This window comes from Anolis sagrei, chromosome 4 (assembly GCF_037176765.1).
Source record: "Anolis sagrei isolate rAnoSag1 chromosome 4, rAnoSag1.mat, whole genome shotgun sequence".
Taxonomy (NCBI): Eukaryota; Metazoa; Chordata; class Lepidosauria; order Squamata; family Dactyloidae; genus Anolis; species Anolis sagrei.
Window position 1 is genome coordinate 133,546,342 of NC_090024.1, and position 26,304 is coordinate 133,572,645.

At 41.9% G+C, this 26,304-nt stretch overlaps 1 protein-coding gene across 5 annotated transcripts in view; it reads right to left on the reverse strand.

The window, feature by feature from the left end:
* Positions 1 to 2,932: 2,932 nt before the first annotated feature.
* Positions 2,933 to 26,304, reverse strand: part of PCDH1 (protocadherin 1) — a 142,955-nt gene continuing 119,583 nt past the window's right edge. For 3 of the 5 annotated variants that reach the window (XM_060774266.2, XM_060774265.2, XM_060774268.2), the window contains exon 5: positions 2,933 to 7,150. In XM_060774266.2, the coding sequence (XP_060630249.1) occupies positions 6,765 to 7,150 (386 nt within the window). In that variant the 3' untranslated portion in view covers positions 2,933 to 6,764. Of the gene's footprint in view, positions 7,151 to 13,088; positions 13,133 to 23,315; positions 23,424 to 26,304 lie in introns of those variants that run through there. The other 2 variants (XM_060774267.2, XM_067467705.1) reach the window with 2 other exon arrangements.

A 26,304-nucleotide genomic window follows, 5' to 3' on the forward strand; every position in this document is an offset into this window, starting at 1 on the left:
GTCTGTGCAGGGTTCCATACTTTCAGTTGCATCTATCAGCTATCATCTATCAGCTATGAAACGCTTGGGGAATAGGCTGCTAGAGTCAAAAGACAAAACTGGTTTACCCCACAGCAGATGGAAGACTGGCTTTTGTGAGCCTAGCCAGTCTCCTTCCTTTCAACGGGATTATAAATTCACAATAAGAAAGCATTTCCATTTCTTTGATCAATATGGGGAAGGAGGCTAGCTAGTCTGGGGATTAAATAGTCTGGAAGTGCATGTTTTCCTGTATGTGGTAAAGGTATAGCAGGGATGCCAACAAAGCCATGAATTCCCTTCTTTACCTTTACAGATCCTCCTAAAGAAGGGCCTTAAGCTGTCCCTTTGAGTGGCGGAGGATAGTTAGAGCTAAAATTGCTCCTCCATCAAGTCCTGCACAATTGCATCAGTTGTGTTTCCTCCACTGTATAAGGTGGTTTCCCTGAGTCTGACTTCACTGAGCAGGGAGCTTAGGTAAGGAAATGCTGACTTCAACCTGATACATTTGAGTAGTCCAAGATGGCACCAATTACAGTGTAGCACTGAACCAATTACCATTTGCACAGTGTGCCAATCGCAGTGCATTGCCTCTTCAATTTCAGGAAAATATGTTTTGCCTCTTAATATTGTCAATGCCCACTTGGCTAAAAGGCAAAAGTAAACCTCAAGTTGTCAGATGGTTATAGAACTGAGAAGCAGAACTGAGTCTTCAAACATAATAGCTATAAATAAAATTGCTATAAATAAAAGTTATCATGGATAGATGCATAACAGTAAACAAGAGGTGGAATTGCAACATTAGTAAATAATAGCGATAAATTAAAGGATTGCCAAGAAGAAGAAAAGCATGTTATCCCCCATTCATTGTTGTGCTGGAAAGGACTGTAACCAAGAATATGGATGTTGCAGACATAGCAATAAACCACACAATCAATAGCAACAGACCCAACTTCTTTCAACCATTTCTAGTGGGCTCTCTTAGGAAACCACATCCAGGTAAGGTTTTCTTGTCATTTAAGCTTAACATTGCTTACTATAAACTGTTACTGACAAATGTGCCTTATCAGAGAAATCTTGTTGCACTGCTAAAAATGTTCTCCAAGGGCACAAATTCAAAAATCAGAAGTTTCCCACTCCCCAAAGGAGTGACTGCTATCTATTGCCCACTTGGGTAAAAGGCACAGGCAGAGGTTTCAAGCTGTCAGATGGTGGAATGATTGACAGGTAGAAAAATAAAGCATGCCATCTTTTCTGTGAGAAAGATAACAGAGAAATCTATAGCCTATCTTTGGATTATTGCAATGCACTCTACATGGGGCTGCCTTTGAAGATGGCCTGGAAACTGCAGTTGGTACAAAGACTGGCAGCCAGGTTAATTACAGCGAGTGTACAACGCCCCTACTAAAGCAGCTCCACTGGCTGCTGATTAAGTTTTCGGTCTCAATTCAAGGTGCAGGTTATGACATACAACGCACTAAATGGTTTGGGCCCTGCCTATTTTTGTGATCACATCTCCCCCTATGAATTGGCATGGGCTCCAAGATCCGTCGGGGAGGCCCTCCTCTTGCTTCCGCCTCCGTCACAAGCATGGTTGATGGGGATGAAGGAGAGGGACTTCTAGGTGGTGGCCCCCTGACTTTGAAACACCCTCCCCAGGGAGATTAGGAAAGCCCCCCACACTGTCCACCATCTGTAGGGACCTGAAAACCTAGATGTTTCAGCAGGTTTTCGAGAATGATTAGTCCCCAGCCCCTAGGTCATCAGTTAGTACTCCGTTAGCATTTTCTCCACTTCCCTGGCCCTGTTATACACTGTTTGCACTATCCCTTGGCCAGTCCTCACCAGCATTTAACAGCTGTATTTCAAAAAAAAATATGCAAGTTTTAAATCACCTGAGAAATCTTTAGAGGCAGCTCCATGTACAAGACAGTGCAGTATCTCAATTTGAATCACGCAAAGGTACAAAGGGAGGTGGCCAAAGTGCAGGCTGCAAGCTGGTTATACCCTAAGAGTGTTTTGTTGTTATTATTATTACTATACTTTTTCTCAGGATTGGGGTTCAAAGCAACTTAAAGAACTATACAATTGGTATTTTTTCAAATTTTCTTTTGCCTTGGTTTTTTTTTAGCACTGTTTCCTAAACTGTGGGCTGATCCCAAATGGGGTCCCCTTAGTTCAGTGTTGGGGTCCTGAAAAAATTGGCAACAGTAAAAATTTTCTGAACACCTTCTACTGGCTGTTTTAGACATTTACACAAATCTGTTGTGCAGTGTTTACAGTGGACTCTGCAGAAGATGCTTCAGATGTACTTCATAAAGAAGAAAATCAGCCTGTTTAGCAAGCTTTGCACATGCTGATTAGTTATCAGTAAGTGTCTGATTGTCAAATTTATTTTATATACCTATATATCTGAGGTCACGTATAATTTTTGGGGCCAAAAGGAGTCCCAAGTGGAAATGTTTTAAAAGACCTGCTCTACAGAATAAGCAAGGAGGATTTTCGCCACATGCTACAAGTCCCCTGTTAACAGAGGTGAGGTGTTGCTCATTTAATCATCCATGTGGACAATGTCAGATTTCTTTGTGTATTTTGGAATTCCACAGATTTCTTTGTGTATTTTGGAATTCTACACACACACACACACACACACACACACAATTCTTGTATCTTTCTCTCTGCCCTGTGAGTCACAACTTGGAAGGAGCCACTGGGGATAGGAAAAATGTGAAATATTGTCCCTCCCAGCACTACTATCTCAAGCCACTTCGCCCATAAAGCAACACATAGATAAATATTTTTTAAAGGGGATTCCCAATAGCCTACATAATATGGTTTTGCATTCAGAAACTGCAACATAATCCAACACCCAGTCTAGATGACAGGCAGAGTCAATGAATCAGGTCAAGCCAGAAAGTTTTCACACTTTTATTGTAAAGCTTTGGGAGGGCTAATTACAGTGGAGTTTGTCATCTGACAGCTCAGCAAACAAACAGAATGGAAGAGAACAGAAAAGGGCTCACGAGGTGTCATGCTCACGGCTCCAAACAAAAAGGATTACAAGGGAATCAATTGTGCTCACGGTGCCTAGGGAGAACTAAGCCCCAGGCCCCAAAGCCTTCCCAGTGCAAGGGAAATGCATCACATTGAGAGCAATACAACCTTAGCAAGAGAGAGAGGCAGTACCTAAACATAGGTCACCATCTGAAAAATAGTGGGTACTCTTTACTCTGCCATAGGATTTCTCCTTTTAGAAAAAGCTACACCTGCATGTACATAAAACTGTACAAAAAACAAGGCATCACAAGCAAGGAACTGAAATCTCGTATAAATAGAACCAACACGAAGAGCTACAAAGGGGTTGCTTGGCTCCATCTTACACAGCTGGCCTGTGCCTGGCCTCCCACCTTTGGTTTTACCCCTGGCTTGTCCTAGTGCAGTGCTGAAAACTGTTCCCCTTGCCCTTCAATGTGCTTGTCTAGGGCAGGGCAGGCAGGACACAGCCTTCTTCCTGCCCATCTTCCACCCCTATCCCTGTGCACATAGGAACTCTGGCTTTAAATTGTGCAAATGAGCTTCCCTGGTGGAAACATGGCCCTTAGAGATGATCCCACTCTTCCAATCTTGTGGGATCTCTCTGCTCTGTGGCAATGTCCGTTTTCCTTACCATGGGCCTCAATGGCACTACTCCTACCAAATCCTGCTTTGTCCCTGTCTTCACATTATCTTTCACATTCCTATGTCTAAAATTTCCTTTAGGAAACCAGGTCATGTGGCTTCTTATTTCCATTTCCCTCCCTCAGCAACCACATTTACCCCATATCCCAGGGATAAAACCCTAAAGAACCCCTATCAAATTACTAAGAATCTGGTAGACCATTGCGGAGTAACTGAGTTTATCACCAATACCCAAGTCACTGGCATTGGCCTGGCTAGTAGGGGAATAAGCAACCTTAGCCTGCTTGAGCAAGCACGTACTTTGCTCCAGCGGGCCCTGTGGCAAGTGTGACCAAAGAGGGTGGTGGCTGTTGGATGAGGCCAGCCTTGGGACACCCATTAGCAAAGGACAGGTCTGGATTAGCCTGCCTATGCATGAAGTGGCCACATGATTTATTTCTGAACAGGCCCAACCCATGGACAATATATATATTTTAAATTGTAGCCTATATTCCATAAAACATTTCATTAAAACAAAAGGTGATAACCTTACCTGGATATACAGGTATTCCCTTGTCAGCAAGCCTGGCTCCCACCTATGCCTTTGACAGTAGGGAAGTAATAATAGAGAGATCGAGAGAGGGGTCCTGCCCCTCTCCACATCTTACAGTGGCACTTTAAAGTGTCTTACAGGGCGGTATATGGTTAGAGATGGGTGGCTGAAGTTCACCTTCCTAGACAGGGCTGACACAATCTTTTATCTATCAGTCTCAGTGCTTGCTATCAACTGAATAGACCAGGAAAGAACCAGGCATTTTGGAACTCCTTCTAAACCACAGATCACCTTTATGCAGCTAAGATCTTTAATACCAAAGTGGATAGGAAGGACCGTGTTCCTTGTGGACTGCTGCAGCACCAGTCTTGAGCCTCAAAGTGTGTAGGGGGCAGGGAAGAAGTGCTTTGCTCTCAAGAGTACTGTAAGTCACCAAGGACCTCAGATGTAGGGTTCTGATTCTGGGCTAGCAACCTATGGCATGTGTCAGCTTGTTCTAGGGGGAAGCTGGTGTTTTGTCCTCTGCTACGCCAAAGCATCCCCACTCCAGATGGTCAAATGCTAATAGGGTAGCAATCTTCTTAACAAGGAAAGATGACACTTGGGGGGCTATGGGCTTTCCCATGGACAGATAATCTTTTTGATTCTGGCTCCTTGGTCTGAGGAATGAATAGATTGCTCTCTTCCACCCCTCTAGTACCTAACATACCCACACAGAATTGTAGCACAAAGAGGAAAGAGTGATATCCCTGCACATACCACTAGATGCTTTTCTTCTCTGCTTCTCAGATCCATGCAACTGAGAAACCTAAACAGAGACAGAGCAAGTAAGGGAGGTGGGCTGCTCACCTTCTACAACACATCTAGAAACATATCTGTGATCCATGACAACACATGGGAGGAAGGACAGGGCTTATGGCCCTCAAGAGGAAAAAAACACCCAGGGTACACAGGTGCCAATGCTGGGCCCAAAGAGTATCAGTTGGTTTGGGTAGAGGCTCCAGGCCAGAAACTATGCTAATGAACTTGCATTCTCCATGCACACTGGGGTGAAGTTCCACAAACACCACCTAGTAAGGGTGGGCAGAGTGATGGGAAGAGATTGCCATGAGCACTAGACGACATGGAGTCAGGCCTGACTAAGTCAAGGACAGTAAGAGGGACCTTAGGAACCATTTCATTAGAGCATCTCACATATGGCTGGAAGAGGAAGAGTACTCTCTTTCCCAATTAGGACTGGTCTTTTGAGCCAGCCTGGGCAAGGGCATCCACTATTGGAGTCAATTTCACCAAGGCATGGTTGGGAATGCTGTGTGGCAGTAGTCACAATAAGGGTAGTCTTGCTGTTTTGTGGATCCCTCTTAGAAAGACATCAGACAGGGCTCCTACAGTCTGATACTTGGTGACTAAACTGGTGGCACTGGAAGAGAATACTGGAGCCCTTGAGGCTGATCTCTGCTCTAAAGGCATAGGAAGGGGAGGGGGTGACTCCAGCATACAGAGGCCCCTGGCCTCCTGTGCAACCCTGAGTCAAAGCTCCATTTCACAAAGGCAATGGTGGCTTACAGGCAGATAAATCAAGGCCAGAATCATGGCACTGGGGCCCAGTAACCCCATGGGAATTCCCTGCCTTGGGAGAAGAAGAGATATTGGGGGTTTAGGGGCTTGTACCACCTGATGAATTGAAATCTCTTCCAACTCCTACTGACCCAGCTCCACGGTCACGGGGCAAGAGCAAACGAGGACCAACTGAAAGCCACACTTGTAAGCACTAAGGTTCCCTCCACACCTGATGGGAAGAGTTGCTGAAATCTGGAAAGAGATTAGGGGTTAAAATCTCTGTAATGCCCTTCTTTCCCAGTCCTGCTGACCAGGCAAACATCTCCCCTCAACAGCTGGCACCCCATCTTTATTTACACTGTGGAAGGCAAGGGTGGGCTGGGGTGGAAGTGCTTGCTCCCATGTGCTCTTCTGTGTGGTGAAAGATTCAAGCTGGAAATTGCTCCCTGTGGTTTTGTTTTGTTTGTTTCAACGTCTTTTTGTATCAAGGACAATAATTATTTTGATCAGGCAGGACACAAATGTCATTCCTAAGATTCATATTTACAGGAGTCTACAGTAACGAGAGAGGGAGCTTTCCCCCCTGTGCCTGTGCCAGGTGCCCTCAGCCCTGTGCCCAATGGATTCCACCAAGTCTGCGTGGACCTTTGGTAACTAAGCCCTTCCCCCCACCCCCAGCCCTGAAGCCATGAGGCCAAGCCCTCTTCCCTAGATTCCTTCCTCTCTCTTTCCAGACATCCAGGGACCACTCTACTGAGAACTTGGTCATTCAGGTTGTCCTCTTGCCCTGGGAGCAATGAGTTTACAAAAGTGTTCCTGTGCCCAGGGCCTGGGCAAGGCATTCTCACCTGGCAGGCACAGAACTGCCAATGCGAGTGATAAAGCATCACAGTTTGAAAAGTCCCTTCTTTTTTATTCTTCTTTGAGGTCCAGACATTGGTCTCAGTGGTGTTTGTCAGGTGTGGCCCTCTCAGTATCACAGGTAGATCTCCCGCTTGGCAGTTTGGGATGATGGTGTGGTGGCTGTCTGGAAGTCCGAGGTCTGGGTGAGAGGGATTTCCTCCATGGGGGAGTCCTTGCAGGGCTCATGGCTACTGTTGGAAAAGGCACTGTACGTGGGGAGCAGGCGGAGGTTAGCCATTTTGGTGTTGCGCTCTTCTGAGAGTCTGGGGCTGCCATTCCCAACTTGCTCTTGACTCCCTCTGTCTTGATAAGGCACAAATGTGGAGAGTTTGAGGGCATTCTTGGGCCGCCGGCTTGGAGAGGACTGACCTGGCATCCAGCAGGTGTCAGAGTGGCCAAACTCTGTGCATTCCCGGGTACAGTTCCCTGTCATGGCTACATCAGGCAGAGGCCGGAGGTCTGGAAAAATACAACAAAAGCAAAGAAAAGAAGAAGCATTAGAGCATACAAATAGACACACTGCCTAGTACAAACAACAACTAACACTAAGCTTAGTGCAAGCTCAAAGCAAAACATGTTGAGGGAAACAATACTCAATTTTCCTTATCTTCTCTCTCTACTACAGTAATGCTGTTTCCTTCCCCTGAAATGTACCAAAAGAGGAAGCTATGGAGTTAAGCAAAGCTCTAGTCTCTCCAGAGCTAGGGTGGTCTGAACCATTATTATATAATAGAAGGAACGAGAGTGGTAAAAATTGTGGTAACATTTTTGACATTTGCTGAGAAACTTTATTGGTGGATAATGAATGTGTGAATGTTCATCTGCACTAAAAATAAATAAATACATTCAAGCACACAAAGTTAACACTGCAAGTATTTTTTTTTGTTATTTTCACTTGCAAAGTAAAAAGTGAGAGAGCAATTATTTATGGCTTTTTTCTCTTGAATGCATAAGGCCAAGCCTGCTACAGAAGTGTTTCTGGCTGTCCTAGGGGTTTGTCAGTCTCATGTGTATGCACAAATACAGAAAAAAATCTACTGCAGCTCAGTACAAACCCTCCCTTCTGTCAGAGTTGCTTTATTTGCCAGGCCTGTCTGTAGTTCTCTTATACAGAAAGCAGATTATGATGTACAATTGTACAAAATGCCATCTCTGCTCTATGGTGATAGGTGTTTCTCTACAACTGACTCTTGGGTATGTGCTCACTTCTACAGAAAACAAATTAGTTTGAGATGAGAATATGTTAATGAGAAAATCCTCATGGGTATATTGTCTTATTGTGAACATTCTGTGACTCCAAGTTATTATAGATTTATGGCAACCGTAAGGTGAACCTAGCAGGCATTTTAGCACAATAAGTTGGTGGGATGGGGGTGGGTGGGTGCCATTGCTATTTTCTGAAGCTGAGGAAATGTGATTTCTTCAAAAACACTTAGTGGGTTTCCCCGGTCTTGTTGGGATTCAAACCTTGGTTTCTGAAAGTCCTAGTCCAAGACTCAAACCACTGCACTACATTGGCACCATGACAGAAAATATATAAGTATCTAAAGCATAAGAATAATACATATGGGATTTATCTGATCTCTGTAGGTCAGAAAGTTCAGCTGTAGTTTTGTACTTCATTGAGACTGCCTTTTAAGCACATAGCACACACATTCCAGTGTCGCTTTGTTAGTCCTTTTCACTTCAGTAGATTAGAACAGAGATAATAAAGACTAATGATATCTCTACGCATGTCAAATCATTATCACAGTAATAACACAGACCAACCAATTTTTTGATATCTTGGTTTTTAGCCCTGTTCCTGGGGTTATTTGGGGCACTGATTTAGAAAATTGAATTGAATAGACCACATTAGCTCTGGTTTCTTAGATATGGTTATCATGGTTTTCTAAGGGTGAGTAGATCAAGACTGGTATATGGCATATATTCTGTATTTCAAAAACTAGAACGCATAGGGAAAAACAGGTACCATTTTTTGGAATCAGCAGGTCAAATACACTCAGAAACAGGGCTAACATCTGAAACACTAAAATGCATGTTGGTCAGTGTACTTAATTTGATGATAAATATAGGCAAAATCCTTTTGCTTGACCCCAGTTAGAGTTAGACACATTGAATCACCTGTTGCTTAATAAGTCAATATGTAGGTAAATCTCACTGATTCAACAGGTTTACTCTAGTTGGGACTAACAGGATTCTGGACAAGATTACAATCTGTAAGCTTGGGAAATGCTGTGAACTCATAATGCGAAGAAGTTGTGTAGATTGTGTGCAGAAATAAATATGTCTTGTATTTATTGCAGGGAACTAGCATGATAATTATACTGCAACTCGCCTTGAGCCATGAGGAGAGGTGGATAATGATAATAATAATAATAATAATAATAATAATTATTATTATTATTATTTCAGTATTGGACTAAGGACCTTATCAATTGGAGGTCCTTAAGCATGGGGACAGTGGGGAAATCTGTGGAGTAGAGGGGAAAACTTTTGGAAACCATTCTGCCTGTCCCTGGCTTAGTCTACGGGAACACAGGTAGTCACTTGTGTTCAAAGGGCTGCCTCTTAGCACGCTGCTCAGGAGTAGAATGCACGGAGCCGGGATGGAGCCCCACCAGAAATAGCCCTGTGTTATGTGATGGGCTCCATCCTGGCTGCGTCTCGGCAGTGTCCTAGGAGTAGGCTTTCCCCCTATGTGGGGAGGTCCTGGAACTCTAGGACACCGAGGTTGAAATCTCAATTTAGGCACAGAAACTCACTGGAAGGTTATTGCAACCCTCTAGGAACTAATCTTGCCATTAATACCCCATGAAAGGCTCACTTTAGGGTTTCAAATATCAAAATTACTTGAAGGCACAGAAGAATAAATATTTATTGCACAATACATTGATATTTCAGAGTGTGCAAAAGTCAAGAAACAAATGTCAGATAATAATTAAACAAAGCACCTTTAAACCACATTCATGGTTTCAGAAAAAAGTGTGGCAAATAAAATTATCTGAGTCTATGAGCTGGGACATTGTTTTGAGCCACTCACAGAGCCCCTTCCTCCAACTTTTAGAAAACTGTGGCCAAAGTTTTATTCCAAAAAATGCTGAAAAATAAGCTAAGCCATCAACAAACAGAGGCAGTGGGGGTTCCCACCCATGATTAGCAGAAACATGGAATCGCTGCCTCCTGCTGTACCCTGCTATTTAATGTTCACTTCTCACCCTCAAATCTCTGAAAGACATAAAGTAGGGAAACTACAGAGATTATCTCATGTTTGCTAGAAAAACAAAACCAAAAGGCCTGTCCACGTTTTATCTACCGTCCTTCTGAGCGCCGCAAAAGGCAAAGCCCTTTAGGAAATTCATCAGCAGGATATTGCTGTTAATTAATGTTCCACTGCTGTGAATTGAGGCTTCCTTACATGGTTGCCAAGGGAGCAAGAAACACCTACACATTTGAATGCTTATTCTGCCCAGCTCTGCGGAAAAATTGTTCCCCTGAATGAAAAGATTGCTGATTAAAACAGGGATGGGCAAAGTGCAGCTCCATCACCCCACTTTTTTGACCCCTAAAGCTGCCCACTAATTCCCCAACTCCCCAAAGCAACAACATTTTCAGACAGTTTCTGCCTCTAAATTATGCAGAAAGCCTGTCCAATAAGTGAAACCACACAAAATCCCTCCATACCACATGCACCCTATTGTACCCCAAATTTCAGTCTCTTCCAAAATGGCAATGGGATGTTCTGTCACTTCTTACAACCTTTTCGAACATGGAGGTGTTTGGGTCTGTTATGAGGTAGGGCGAGGGAAGTTCTCCTTGGCCACATAGACTCTGGACTAAAAGGATGATCTTTTCTGCCTTCTTGTACTACCTAGATCAATTGTTCTTTCCTTTCTTTGAGCCACAAAACTTTTTGAGAATAGGATTTTAAAAAATTCCTCCCTAGGAAACCCCCCCCCCCCTGCATTATGACCCCCCACAGGGGAAATTTTCCAAGCTCCTCTCCACAATAAATACCTGAAAATGTGGATCATAGCAACCCTACATTTTGACTGTACACTTTGGGGGGGGGGGGGATATTTTTGAAGCAAAATCATGGATGTTGAATCCATGGATAAGAGGGTCGTGCTGTATTTAAAGACTATTATACAAAATAATATAAAGGAAAATGGAAGAGGGAAAATAAATCATTTTGAATGCCATGGTTCCATCCTGTGGGGTTCTTGGACTGTCAGTGTAGGGAGGGGCATTTAAAGTTTTCAGCCACTGAGCTCTTCTGGTGCCAAACTACAAACCTGCTACAGAAGATGTTGTAATGGCTGTTAAAATAAAATCAAAGTGCATTAATTGTTAAGCATGAGAGGGTGTCTAGACCAAAGAATGCTAAACCTGTTTTCCTCAGTTTAAGTCAGTGGTTCCCAACCTTTTTTTGACCCGGGACCACTCCCCAGCATTAGTATCAAAAGAGTTACGAATCAGTTTTTTGTCAACTTTAGATTTGGTTTGGGGTATCGATTCAGAAAATTGCATTGGATAGACCACATCAGCTCTACTTTCTGATACAGAACATATGCCAAGGCTAGCAACAGGGAAGGAATGGCAGGCAGGCAGCACGAAAGAAGCGGAAATAAAATAAATAAAGAGGAAGGAGGCTTGTGGACAAGGTTTTCATCCTCGCAACCCACAGGTGGTCCGCGGCCCACAGGTTAAGAACAACTGGTTTAAATGTTGGTTACTTATGCTTTGACATATCATATCCCTAGACCATAGCCTCACAAGGTAGGGGTTGAGAAAGTGAGTGGCGGGGGTCACATAAATGTGGTCAAAAAGTGTCTGGACAAAGAGGAGGAATTGGGCTTCTGGTTGAGAAAGGGGAACAAGTGGTGTGTTTGTAAACCTATTTTATATATTTATATACTTATATACCTGGGGTGATGTAACATTTCCTTAGGTGGAAAGGGGTTGCGAGTGGAATGGGATCCCTTTAGCTCAATGTAGGTGTTTCAAAAATTGGCAATAGTAAAAGGTTTCTGAACATCATCGAGTGGTTTAGACATTTACATGAATCTGTTATGCAGTGTTTACAATGGACTCTGCAGAAGATGCTTCAGCTGTACGTCATAAAAAAGGAAAATCAGCCTGTCTAGCAAAAGCCTTGCAAATGCTGATTTGTTATAAGTAAATATTTTATACCTATTTTGTATACCTATAAAAGTATCTCAGGCCAAAAGGGGTCTCCAGGAGAAAAGTTTAGGAAACTCTGTCCTATATGATTGAATGTACTTAGCACCATGAAGATATGGATAGATAGTAAGGCTGAGTAGAAATATATTTAACAAACAGTTGAACAAACCAACCGTTAAATAGATCCTGTGCTCAGATCCTGACTGCCTGCTTCCTATATCCAGTGATAAAGGTTAATTTTAAGAGCTGAACTTTGGCAACAAACAGGAAGGGGGACTATATAACCAAGACAAGAGGGAGCAACTGGAGAAAGCCTTGAAATTATCTACCATTCCCTAGTTTTTGCAGCAGTCTCCCCACTACCATTTCATATTCTTTTTATGTACAAACCTCTATCCTCCCAGTTCATGCAAAAATCAGTTTAGACCATTTTAAAACAATACAGGCAGTCCCCAAGCTACAAACATCAAACTTACAAATGACGCCTAGTTAAGAATGGGGTGAGACAACAGGAAGTGAGAGAAATCTACCCCTCAGAAGGAAAAATCACTCCTGGAAGAGTTATCATGAAGAAAAGGGGTCTACACTAAAGCTTTAGCACCAATAATTGTTTCCATAGCAAGCTAAATTTTTAAAAAATCCAATTCTCATAGGGACAGAAAATGAGGTGAAATCTTCTGAAGGCAAAGACAGCACCGCAAACCCCAGAGAGAAATTATACTAATCAAAGCTAAACAATATAAATTTTTGGCTGGAATTGCACTTTAAAAATCCCTGTTCTGACTTACAAACAAGTTCAACTTAAGAACAAACCTACAGAACCTATTTTGTCCTTAACTTGAGGACTGCCTGTACTTTTAAAAGACTAAACATGTAATAAACCATTTAACACTTAAAGCAAGGTAATTTTAAAGCAGGAAAAACCACTTAAAATAATATAAATCATAACACACGTGCACACTGGATAAAATCAATTAGCCCCAGAAGCGATTATCTGTTGCTCATATAATGCCACCCTGTTTTACCAGTATTCTTGTCCCATTGTATCCTCCCAGGTGGCACTTCCAGACTGTCCAAAGTGAGACTTGTGCCGCCTGTGGCTCCTTACCCACGGCACCCTCTTAACCCACCCTTCCAGTATGTTTGTGTGTATGTGGTTGATCGGCCCCTGCACATACAGTCCCAATGATCCCGTGGGAAACTGCACACCTACCTGGGTGCAGAGCCCATTTCACAGTCTGCTCCGTTGAGGAGACACTAATGAGGAGCAGAAAAAGGAGGAGAATATCACTCAGTATGCAGGCCCACTCCCAGATCCCTTAGGGTTTGGTTCCCCCACATCACCCCATCATCAAGTAATCCTACTCACACAGGGGTCACAACTCTCTATTCCATCGCAGCAGATCAGTGCTGTTTAACAAGTACCTCTGGGAATCCTGGATCTCTCTTTCTCGGAGTATTCAAGCCTCACTTTGCATGAGTATTCCTGTCTATACAAAAACTTGCTTTATCTTCAGCAATCATGGGATGGATTTGTTTTCCCAATCTACATTTTCAAATTTCTAAAGTTGTTCCATTTGTGTAGTGATTAGAATTGGGGACAGGATTATTTTCAGCATGAGGGCCACATTGCCTCATAGATCGCCTTCTTGAGATATCAAATTTTCCATATGCACCTTCACACACATGTACATACAACCATCATTTACATCGGAGGTAGGCAACTGTGTGGGCTCATAGGAGGGGAATCAGTTTTGATTTCTTGCCACAAGCTGCACTGGTAAACTGCAGCATATTGAAAGAAAATTATGAATTTTTGTTCTGTTTTCAGATGCAATAGTGTTTCTCAAACTGTGCTTCTCCAGGTGTTTTGGACTTCAGCTCCCAGAAATCGCAGCCTGCTTACCAGCTGTTAGGAATTGTGGGAGCTGAAGTCAAAAACATTTGGAAGAGCAGTTTTGAGAAATTCTGCGATATGAGTCTGAGGTGGGAGTGAGAAGCTAGGGTGTATCTACAGAGTTGGGGTGCTTAACCGGAGAAGGATCTCAGGACTTCCAGGGAGTCTTTTGTTGCAGTTTCAACATCCATCCCACATTCTCCCCATTCACATGCATTCATTAGTCTTATTTCCTTTTATTATCCCTTCTCCCTTTCCTCCTACACAGACTGTTTTAATTTGCTGTTCTCGCATGGCGGGGAATTGGACTGGATGGCCCTTGTGGTCTCTTCCAATACGATGATTATATGAGGGCCATCCATCCTGCTGATCTCTTCCCCTTTCTACAGACAGTCTTGATTGTTATAATTGCTTCCCTTGCTCTCTTTGATTCATGCTCACATTTCATTTTTTTCCTTTACTACTCTCACTTTTCGTTCTTTCTTCCATGGTCTACCTACAGTTTGCCATTGCTGCTTCTACTATTTAATTGCAATATATACCTCTTAGAGCAGTGGTCTCAACCTGTGGGTCCCCAGGTGTTTTGGCTTACAGCTCCCAGAAATCCCAGCCAGTTTACCAGATGTCAGGATTTCTGGAAGTTGAAAGCCAAAACATCTGAGGACCCACAGGTTGAGAACCACTGTCATAGAGTGATAGTAAACCACAGTGCTTGCTGGATTGGGGCAAAAAAAGGCCAAGGAAAAGGCCAAGGTCGATAGGCTGGATTAGCTTTCCGCTTTCACCATTCCTTGGTCAGACCCAATAAAAATCACCAGTACACTATAGTTCTTCAACTTACTTTCTCTCAGCCTAAACTATGGCACCAGATAAAATGAAGGAAGGACCATGTATGCTAATATGCATTTCTTGGAGGAAAAAAATTGAAATGAATGAATGAATGAATGGTGAATTGTTACAGAGGATGCATTGTCATTTATTATTTACTGATTTTAAAACAATTTTATATGTCTTACTATTAAAAGATCCAACATAGAGTCATTGAGTAAGAAGGGACCAATGAAATCACAGTTTTAATACAGGAATCCGTAGTTAAAGCACTCTAATAAATGGTCGTATAACTGTTTTAAAATCTCCAATGAAGAAGACTCTAGCACAAGCATGGGCAAACCTTTGGCACCTTGGCCTCTTGCGTCTGGCCCCAACCCCATTGCGTGTCGCAGCCCAGCCCCATCCTTTCTAGTCACATGTGGCTGTCCTGATAGCTCTGTATAGCCGTGTGTCACGCTCTCCTCTACACAGGACAGGACGGGCCACCATGTCCTTCTGCGAAGAGGAGCTCCCTGAGGGAGACGTGGCTGTGCCCCTCTCCTGAGAGCCCCACGCAGTCATGTGTGAAACTCTCCCCAGCCATGCCAACTGACCTCTGTCTCTTCCCCATGCCACCCACCCCCCAGCCTCCCCCCTTCCCAGCCCAGCTCCACCCCACCTTGGCATGTGGTCCCCTTTCTAAAACATTTGCCCATGTCTAGCATATTCATAGGTAATCTGCCTTCAGAACCACCCTTCAAATATTAGAAGATGGCTATCTTATCACTGGCTTTTTACTTAGCTAGATACAGCTAGATTCTCTATCTTCACAGTGCTTTTAGAGAGAAGGCTCATTTCTATGTTTTTGGGAGATGATACTCCATAGGTCATGGCATAATCAGCAGATATACCTCTGAAGATTTTAAGTGAGTCTATGAGGGACTGAGGGGTTTGTTACCTAAGGCTGAACAGCTTTAAGTGTTTTGTCCATAGCTGCAGGATGCAAAACTGAAATCAATCCCACAAAATGGGATGAAAATTAGGCACCTTTAGCCTCATTAGATGCCTCATCTGACACTGTAATAATAGCATTCAAGTTGGCAAAAAGTGTGTATTCTGTTCTTCAGAATCGGAATAACTGGAATTTCATTGTGTTAAAGGCACAGGCTTTATTTTAGTTGCATCATTTCTATGTTGCTAAGTATTCTCATTGGAAGCTTGTAGGAAGATAACTGGTTATTCAGCTTTGGGGGTTCCTCAGCCTTTTGATAAGCATCCCAGTACTACATAATCTATAGACAATCATAGCCATTCATTAGGAGATAATATTCCAGCTGACTTAAGGGTTTGCATTAGAAAAGTGGTTCTCATGCTGTTTGATGTGGGGGACCGGTATCATATTTTTACCCACTAAATACAACCCTCCCTCCCTCCTTCCTTCTTTTCCTGAAAATGTATTATGGATCAACAGCCAATATCTTATGGACAGATATTGATCCATTTATCACCCTGAGCAGCACTGTATTAGAGAATTTCCCACTATAACCAGTTTAAAAGAAGTCATTTTGATATGCTACTGAATGTCTAAGGCTAAGATGGATAGAAGGGAATTTTCAGGTGTGTAGAACAATAGTTTTATGGACCACAGCAACTTCCCACACCTCAGCTCTCCCTATGGTTCTCCACTAAATATCTAGGTGACAAAGCTATATTAAATCAATTCAACCCACCTTCACACATCTGCACTCAAATGATCAACGCTTTACTACAACTCATCAGTACCACAATATTACAGTGGTCCATAGCTCACCCACAGGGTACCTGTAGAAGAGGGTACAGTTGGAAGAGGAGCTAATCCTACAGCCATCTTAAGCTTTTGCTACTCCAATCCATTTGCCTTCATATAATCTACATCCACTTAACTTCCCACTGATTCATGAATTAGTCAATCCTCTCTATGCACAAGGACAACACCTCCTTCTCTTACCTTTTAGCAACACCCAAAACTATTTTAACACACAAATACCCCACTCAATCAACATCTAACACTTTCAATTAATCACAATTTATCAAATTATTCCTCTACAACTCTAGACATTTTAGTAAAAAAAAAAAATCAGCCCCCAAAACTTATCCATGCATCACGTTATCCATGGGTCAATGTGAGTAGCCCTTCTCTGAGTGGCAAAAAGCTAAAACTTAGTCCATCCCAAGATAACCTAAAAGAAGCATCACCCCACTGTATTTTCTCCACTAGGTGACCTCTTCTGACCTTTTTGGATGTTTGGGTGGCAAAATGACAGCAGCAGCCAGAACTGATTGGCCCAAAGAATTGGCACTGGTACTTCCCCTTTCCATATCATGACCCCCAAATACGTCTTATTAAAATCCATGTTGTTCCCAAAACTTGGCCCTGATGTATACACACGGTTGACTTATACTTGAGTATATACAGTATTTCCTACAGCTAAATTGCAAAAGTTATTCTTCTTAACCATCATCATGGTCACCAAAACAATACATATTGCACTGACTAGACATTACATATTTCTGTGTAGTAGCTGAGCTCTCTAGGCTGGACTCCCACACATTAAGGCTTTCTCCTGAAGTACAGACTAGATTCAGCACTTCCCTTTCACTACCTGGGGGTTAAGATAATCAGAAAACACAATATTTTTTGCTGGTCCTGGGGGTTCTATGCAGGAAGTTTGACCCAATTCTATCATTCGTGGGGTTCAGGTTGCTCTTTGATTGTGGGTGAACTATAAATCCCAGCAACTACAACTCCCAAATGTCAAGTCTATTTTCCTCAGTGTTCACATTTGGGCATATTGAGTATTCATGCCAAGTTTGGTCCAGATCCATCATTGTTTGAGTCTACAGTGCTCTCTGGATGTAGGTGAAGTAAAACTCCAAAGATCAAGGTCAATACCCACCAAACCCTTCCAGTATTTTCTGTTGGTCATGGGAGTTCTGTGTGTCAAGATTGGTTCAATTCCATCATTGGTGGAGTTCAGAATGCTCTTTGATTGTAGGTTAACTATAAATTCCAGCAACTACAACTCACTAGTGAGAAAATCAATCCTCTCCAACCTCACCAGTATTCAAATTTGGGCGTATTGGTTATTTGTCCCTGATTTGGATATTTGTTCCTGATTTGGTGAATGAAAATACATCCTGCATATTGGATATTTACATTAGGATTCATAACAGTAACAAATTTAGCGATATGAAGTAGCAACGAAAATAATTTTATGTTTGGGGGTCACCACAACATGAGTAACTGTATTAAGGGGTCCCGGCGTTAGGAAGGTTGAGAATCACTGACATAGCTGCTCCCTACTCTCAGGAGAACCTGACAGGCAGCAATAGGACAACTAAGAAATTACATCACCTAGCAGTAGTTCTCAACCTGTGGGTCCCCGGGTGTTTTGGCCTACAATTCTCAGAAATCTCAGCCAGTTTACCAGCTGTTAGGATTTCTGAGAGTTGAAGGCCAAAACACGTGGGGACCCACAGGTTGCGAGCCACTGACCTAGAAGAATGATCTTGCTCTGGTTATCACTCCTGCAAAGTTGGCCTACTGCATATTGTTACGAAGGGAAACCTGGTTTAAAATTTATTTTGCTAAGAACTAGTACCATGCTCCTCTCTGTGTGTTTTCACAATCTAGCAACAATATGATGAGAAAACCATATGATAGAATACTTATTAATAGTGTTTTCACAGGAAAATGTGAGCTTAAATATACCTGTTTGAAATTTAAGTCTTAATCTACTTGCTTATGAATCTCTTTACAGGCAGCAGGTGGGGAAGTTAGAACTTTCTTCCATGCTGACAATGTGCTACTAATAATGAATGCAGATAAGTATAGTTGGACAGATTAATAATAATCATGAAGGATAGCAACTTTTGTAGATTTGGGATTTGCATAAGATCACTGTGGGTATTTATTTAAACAAATGAATTAACCAAATGTGCTTTCAAGATTTTGTACTTCATGCTGAAGTGAATTTCATAGAATCATAGAATCATAGAATCATAGAGTTGGAAGAGACCTCATGGGCCATCCAGTTCAACCCCCTGCCAAGAAGCAGGAACATTGCATTCAAATCACCCCCGACAAATGGCCATCCAGCCTCTGCTTAAAAGCCTCCAAAGAAGGAGCCTCCACCACACTCCGGGGCAGAGAGTTCCACTGCTGAACGGCTCTCACAGTCAGGAAGTTCTTCCTAATGTTCAGATGGAATCTCCTCTCCTGTAGTTTGAAGCCATTGTTCCGCGTCCTAGTCTCCAAGGAAGCAGAAAACAAGCTTGCTCCCTCCTCCCTGTGGCTTCCTCTCACATATTTATACATGGCTATCATATCTCCTCTCAGCCTTCTCTTCTTCAGGCTAAACATGCCCAGTTCCCTAAGCCGCTCCTCATAGGGCTTGTTCTCCAGACCCTTGATCATTTTAGTCGCCCTCCTCTGGACACTTTCCAGCTTGTCAACATCTCTCTTGAATTGTGGTGCCCAGAATTGGACACAATATTCCAGATGTGGTCTAACCAAAGCAGAATAGAGGGGCAGCATTACTTCCTTAGATCTAGACACTATGCTTCTATTGATGCAGGCCAAAATCCCATTGGCTTTTTTTGCCGCCACATCACATTGTTGGCTCATGTTTAACTTGTTGTCCACGAGGACTCCAAGATCTTTTTCACACGTACTGCTCTCGAGCCAGGCGTCCCCCATTCTGTATCTTTGCATTTCATTTTTTCTGCCAAAGTGGAGTATCTTGCATTTGTCACTGTTGAACTTCATTTTGTTAGTTTTGGCCCATCTCTCTAATCTGTCAAGATATTGTGGTGGATTTTCAACATACAGATATTGAAGCAGGTGTAACAGCAACTATCTGAACACATTTGTGTCACTAACTGTTACAGGATTGGGGAATGGATCCTCGCGGCAGCACTGTGCAGGACAGATGATGTTAGGAGTGCAAACATACCTATCATCACTACATCTCTGGCTGAAGTTTCATATCTTCCAACATTTCACAGATGAAAACTGGGATATCTTTGGCTATGCAATATTAGGGATAACACACAAGCTAGGAGAGGCTGTAGCAGTTTATTCTTGCCTAAAGGGAGGGGTAGAGTTTTGCTCTCTCCTCTTATTTATTTACGACATTTATATACTGCTTTTCTCCCCCTGAGGGAACTCAAAGTGGTTTCTAATCGCTTTGTGTTGTTGTAAACTGCCATTCAAGTCAAATTCAACTTACAGCTAACCTGTGGATGAGATATCTCCAAGTCACAATGTCATGTATATTTCTGCTCAAGTCTTGTAGACTCAGGGCCATTGTTTGCTCGTATTGTCAAAGGCTTTCATGGCTGGAATCACTGGGTTGTTGTAGGTTTTTTGGGTTGTATGGCTATGTTCTAGAAGCATTCTCTCCTGACGTTCCTCTGAGAATGCCTGCCATAGATGCAGGTGAAACGTCAGGAGAGAATGCTTCTAGAACATGGCCATACAGCCCAAAAAACCTACAACTATTGCTTCCTTGATTGAGTCTGTCCATTTGTAATGCAGTCTTCCTCTTTTCCTTCAGCCTTAAACCTTACTAAGAATTATTGGCCTTTCAACAAGATACACATCTTTTTCATTTGCTATTTGTGTTGTGTACAGTACATGATGCAAGGCTGGGGAGAGACTGAGGATTTCTGGAGTGGTGGACATGAATTAATGAAAGTGCTCAGCCTTTCAGCCTCTCTTTCTAGTCTCAGTACCAGTATTTGAACATCAAATAATTAAAAATTTTAATTAAAAAAAAATCTGGACTCTGAACCACATGTGGTCCCAAGCATTTTGGAAAAGGGATGATTAATCTACATTACAGTGTCATCTGTGGATCTTAAATGGTTGATGTTCCTTCCTTCATTATTCACGCCTTCTTTCCCTAAGTCTAATCCTGTTTTATATATGTTATGTTCAGAATATAAGCTAAAGATGATAAAGTGTAGCCTTGTCTGACTTGCTAATTGAAACCTTTCTATTCTGTCCTGATAGCAACTTCTTAAAGTACTGAATGGTGTTTGCACCAATTAAAGTGGGGTATGAAGTGGGGAAGTGGGAGGAGAAGAGGAACACTGGGACAGTTTTAAAGCATATGAAAAAGCCAGACTATAGAGGATTAATAATAGTTATTATCCTTGCTAAATCAGGAGATCTGGAGGTTATGAACTGGCAATCAAAAGCAGGATGCCTCCCCTGTCAACCACCACTCTAGTACTCCATTGGCTGCCATTCATTTTCCGGTCCCAATTCAAGGTGAAGGTTATCACCCACAAAGTCCTGAATGGTTTGGGACCCACCTATCTTCGTGATCATATTTCCTCCTATAAACCTGCGCAATCCCTTCAATCTTCGGGGGAGGCCCTCCTCTTGCTCCCACCTCCATCACAAGCGTGGCTTGTGGGGATGAGGGAGAAGTTCTCCGTAGTGCTACCTCAGATCTGGAACTCGCTCCCCAGGGAGATTAGGCAAGCACCCTTTAGGAAAAGTTTAAAAACTTGGCTTTTCTGGTGTGCTTTTGAAGAATGAATAACTAATTCCCACACCAGGTCCCGTCCTAGTGTCAATTTGTTTTTCTGATGCACTTTATCTCATCCCTCAGTGGAGATTAACCTCATTGTTTATCCCACCCGAGTCTCTCATTAGACACAGCACTTTATCTACCTATCTCACCCATGGATTTTACAATTTTTACCTTTCGCATTTGGCCCAGCTCACCCTTGTTTAATCCTTGTACCGTTTTATACTTTGTTTTATTATGTTATTGTCCCTATTTTATTGTATTACCATGTTATTGTTTAGCATTTTTATTTGATGTTATCATCTGTTTTTGTATGTATTTTGTTTTATTTTATTTTGCCTTATTGTAATTGCTTGGGCTTGGCCCCATGTTAGTCACTCTGAGTCTCTTCGGGAAGATGGTGGTGGGGTACAAATAAAGCTATTATTATTATTACTGAAATTTTCCATCAGCCACATCATGATTCCTTGGCCTGACACCACTCCGTGATATTCAGAGTATTTTCTAAGAGTGATATAGGTGTGTCATGACATTTTGGTATACGTATGTGAAAAAATTCTACATTTGGCTGGTTATGTGTTTGTTTTTTCATTTAACTGCATTCATATGTCCTAATGCTCAGACGTTTGGATACATGTGTCCATATGTCTCTACTTGTTAGAGAAAGCATATGGATCTGTTTTAAAATACAGGCATGTATACATCTTAGACATGTACATTGATATATGCCAACTATGGTGACCCCAATGCACTCCCATCCTCTCTTCTCATTTGCCACTCTCTTTACTCAACATTTCAGCTGTTGAATGAGCAGCCAATGAAAAAGAAAAATCACTGAACCGCCAGATGCCACCTGCAGGCCACAAACTCACATGCCACATTGGATTTGAAACTATGCTGTGACACAGATTAATTATATTTACATGCACACTCAAGCTTCCCAATGTGAAATAAATAACTTCTGAAATGGCAGTGATGTATATTTTTTGTAAGCAACAACATGTGCATGCATATATATCTTAAGGGAACTAACAAAATAGCAATATCTGAATGTTATAGCAAGTCATTGCAACTTCCATCTCATTTAGCTGTTCCAAATAAAAATAAGCTATGCTTAAAATGGAAGTTTCAGAATACAGAGAATTAAGTCTTCCAAGATGACTGGATGGTGTTAGGTATCCTCTGGACCGAGGCCAATGTATGGATTCTGTGTTAAAATCCAGAAATGTGTATGTTAGAATCCAGACATTTGCTCATAAATCAAATTATCATGCTCTGAATTACAGTGTCTTATCATTGCTACTAATTTTGTTAATCAGGATTGCAGACATGTGGGTTCTGAATCATGTATGTAGATGTGTTGCTTATGTTCCATGGATGGCATCCTGGATGTCTGAAGTTAGTGGCATAAATCGGATTGAAGGATCTGCTGGTGGTGTTGTTTTGAATATTGCAAATCCTGTAAGTCCCGATGCACTAAAACATATCTGTCTTATTAAGTAGCACTTAGACTTCATCATATGAGCTGATTTGTGTGTATTGCCCTGCTTCCTCACTTCTTTCCCCATGGAGCCCATTACACAATGCACATCTACTTCTGGCTGGGCTCCATAGTGAAAGGGGAGAGGAAACAACGTATGCAGCTGCGACGGCAACACACGAGACTTCCTGTGTTGCCTTTGCTACAATGAGGGGAAGCCCGGCGGAGAATGCTTCCCCCTCTTGGGATGGGGCTGGCGGTACGTGGGGCAATGTGGGATGTGAAGTTACAGGTTCTCTACGGCCCCTGCTGGGATCCTACGGATTCACCAGGATACGTAACAAATCCCTCACTTAATGTGATAAGGTCTCTGGATTCACAAAGATAGGATTGAGGATTGAGGATTTCTGATCTGGGTGGAACTTTCATTAGAAATCTCCATAGATTTGGGAAGCTATAACAAGAGGATTATAGACAGGTTTTGAAAGATGTTCAGAGATGGCTAAGAATGGATGCATTTTCCTGATTGCCAATGTTTAGTTAGGAAATGCTAAAGGGAAGCACACCACAAATGGAACACATTGTTTGCTGTTACTTCACTCATATTTTCTTTGGATAACATACTCACTTCCTTGAAGTTATAATGAATGATATTGGAGGGTATAATCTTTGAAGCAAGTGTTCTGGATTTTCTCTCTCCACAGGTATACCTCAGCTAATGAAGAAGGTGTATCCCTGAACAATACGTCTCTAAGAGAAATGAGGTACCAGAGGGAGAAACTGCATGGGAAAAATATGGTTGTTACACAATGAAAAAGAAAAACCATTTAAAATGGTCTAGCAAACTTTTTATTCAAAACTAGAAACATACAAGTGTGAAATGAAACAACTGGGTGATTTAAGACTTGCATAAGCAAACAAAAATATTGTGGATTTTCTACAGACTACTTTCAAAATGCACCCAGTGATGTCTGCCTTGCTATCTTTCTTTTATCATGTTTGTCTCACTGTAGCAGTCTAAACCTTTGAGCACAGCTTTGATCAAAGTCAGGATCATTTTCTGACAGAACCTCAAAGGCAAGAGAGATCTCACTTAAATAACAGACAAATCTTTGTTGTTAACACTCTCTCCTGTGCTCTCTCGTGCCACTTGTTTCTCCATCAGCTCTTGCAGTCCTTACTTCATTAGTGGTTCACCATAGCCATCAAAGAAATCCTGGACCTTATTCATACCAACTTCATCAAAGCCTTAACCTTTTTCACAAATGTAATGCTAACTAAATGAATCTCATGTTCCAGTCAAACAAGTTTTTCTTAACACACAGTGGGACACAGTATTGACAAATGCCATTAAGATGCCATATATACTAATCTGTCAACCTCTTCTCAGGTATTGCTGATATTGTTTATTGGTTTCCGACCTCATCAGATGCAGACTTCCCTGTGTCTTCTCCCTATTCCTCTATGCTGCTGAAATGGAATCCCACAGAGTCCATCACATCATGCATGGCAACTTCCGTTGGGGCTTTGTGGGGCTCCATTTTGACAGCATAGAGAAACAGAGCCCAGAGTGCTTTTGGAAGAATTGGGTCTTACCCAACTCCAAATGGCACAAAGTGGAGGAAATATGGACCTCTATAGGAAAAGGACGTGGAAAGGGAGAAGATGGACCTCAATGGGAGGAATGGGAATAAGACGGTTCTCTCGTTTGTCTCCCGCTATCCCTTTGCACATATGATGAGGTCCTTCAGTACGTTGCAATTTTTTCAGAATTCCTTGCTAATCTATTCTACAGTTGGTTTCAAAACTTACAAACAGTGCTTTGGTTCATTAGCTGTAGAACTGATGTCATCTTTGAATGGAAGGGGGGGGGGGGGATACTTCTACATGTGTGCAGATTTGAACTGAACTAAGATTGATATGACAGCCCTACAACACTGTCCAATAGCAACTGAATCTTAAAACTATTTTGCATAGTGAAGAAAAAAAGCTGAGCAGCAGAATAAAAATGAGAAGCAAAGCTGTCTTTAAGCATACCAGTTTTTACCCAGGATTTCCATATTAATGGAAACTATGGTATAGGAAAATCCTTCATGGCTCAAAGTGTCATAGAATGGTAAGCAAGCATTGACTTCTTTCTGAATTTCTGAAGCATTTTTGCTCAGCAGCAGGATCAAATAGTCCTTGGCTAACTGAAATCTTGGAGCTTTTCACCTCTGGGGGAAGATAAAGGTTTCTGGAGACAAATGCTTCCAAAAAATGCTTCTGAGAGCAAATGCTTCCCAAGAAAGCCTTGTTTCATCTCCAATGAACAACAGGTTTGAAGAGCAGTCTGTTTGCTCCACTACAGCTTTGAACTGAATGGGGAATTTTGCAACTGCTTGGATGCCAGCACTTGCATCTTCGCCTGTGATGTGATTGCTATGAATTGTGGTGCATTTCTTAAACTTTTCAAATTTTCAAAGAAGTCACAGATTTTTCCCAGGTGCCTTCATCTTTCTATATCCTTAAATTGTCAAAGATATATTGTGTTGTACTGTCGGCTGGCTGACTAGCATGTGGCATTGTCCCAATGCCATCAATCAAGTTTCCAGTTTCTCCATGACGCTCTGTGGTGTGCATGTTAGGTTCATTTTGAGAATAAAGATGTAGATGATAATTATCTTCATATGTTTGGAGTGGCAATCTGGGTAGGCTCAGACCGCTACAGCTTTGTACAAATATCAGTAGTAACATCATGGTTCTTTTTGGTGAGGAGGATATCATGGCAGAGGACTGGATCACATGGTGCCCATCTGATATGGGATGTATAGATCTAGCATTTTCTTGGCATTCTTTCCCCTTTATTTAGGCCCTTAAAGATGCTGTCACTGTACTGCTCTTATATAAGAAGTTGTAACTGGGCATTCAAAATATTATTTTTTTAGTTTGTTTATGAAGAGACTCAACTGAGTAGTAGTTATGGAAGTATTCATTGCTATATGTTATAGTTGAAGGAAGTGTTCTTTAATGAACATAAAATTATTGAGCCACAAGGAGAAGCAGGTAATTAAATAACAACAACAACAACTACTACTACTACTACTATTACTACTACTACTATTGCTGCACATGAGGACTGGTACTGCTGTCTATTGGAGTAACTTTAGAATCAAAAAGGATTGGTTAATGAAATAAATAACCGATTTGCAGAGGAAATCCTTCCGGGTGTTGATGATTTGTATATGATTTCAGAGTCATCCTCTTTGTTTCCCATTGTCTATGCATTATACTGCATTTTTTTCTGACCAGATAATGATGGCAGATTTGTTGTTGAGACCTAATTAAAGCCAGATTCATTATTTGCTTCCCAGAAAACAAAACAGTAATTGCACAAGAGTGGGGATTCTAGTTTCTAGCTTTCCCCCCTTCCTTATGTGAGACCAAGAAGCATTCGTGACTTATGCTTGATGTCATTCCTACTTTCATTTTTGTGCAAAGTGGCCTTTTGTCACCATTTCGTAAGAAGGCACCAAGATTCTGTGCCAAAACCACTAAATGCTTCACCAAGAAAAATGGGGATCCACAGCACGGTTTGAATACTGCAAATTAATACACTAATATCTTAAACCTGCATAATATATTCATCTTCAACTAGTCATTGCAAATCATGTAGTACTGT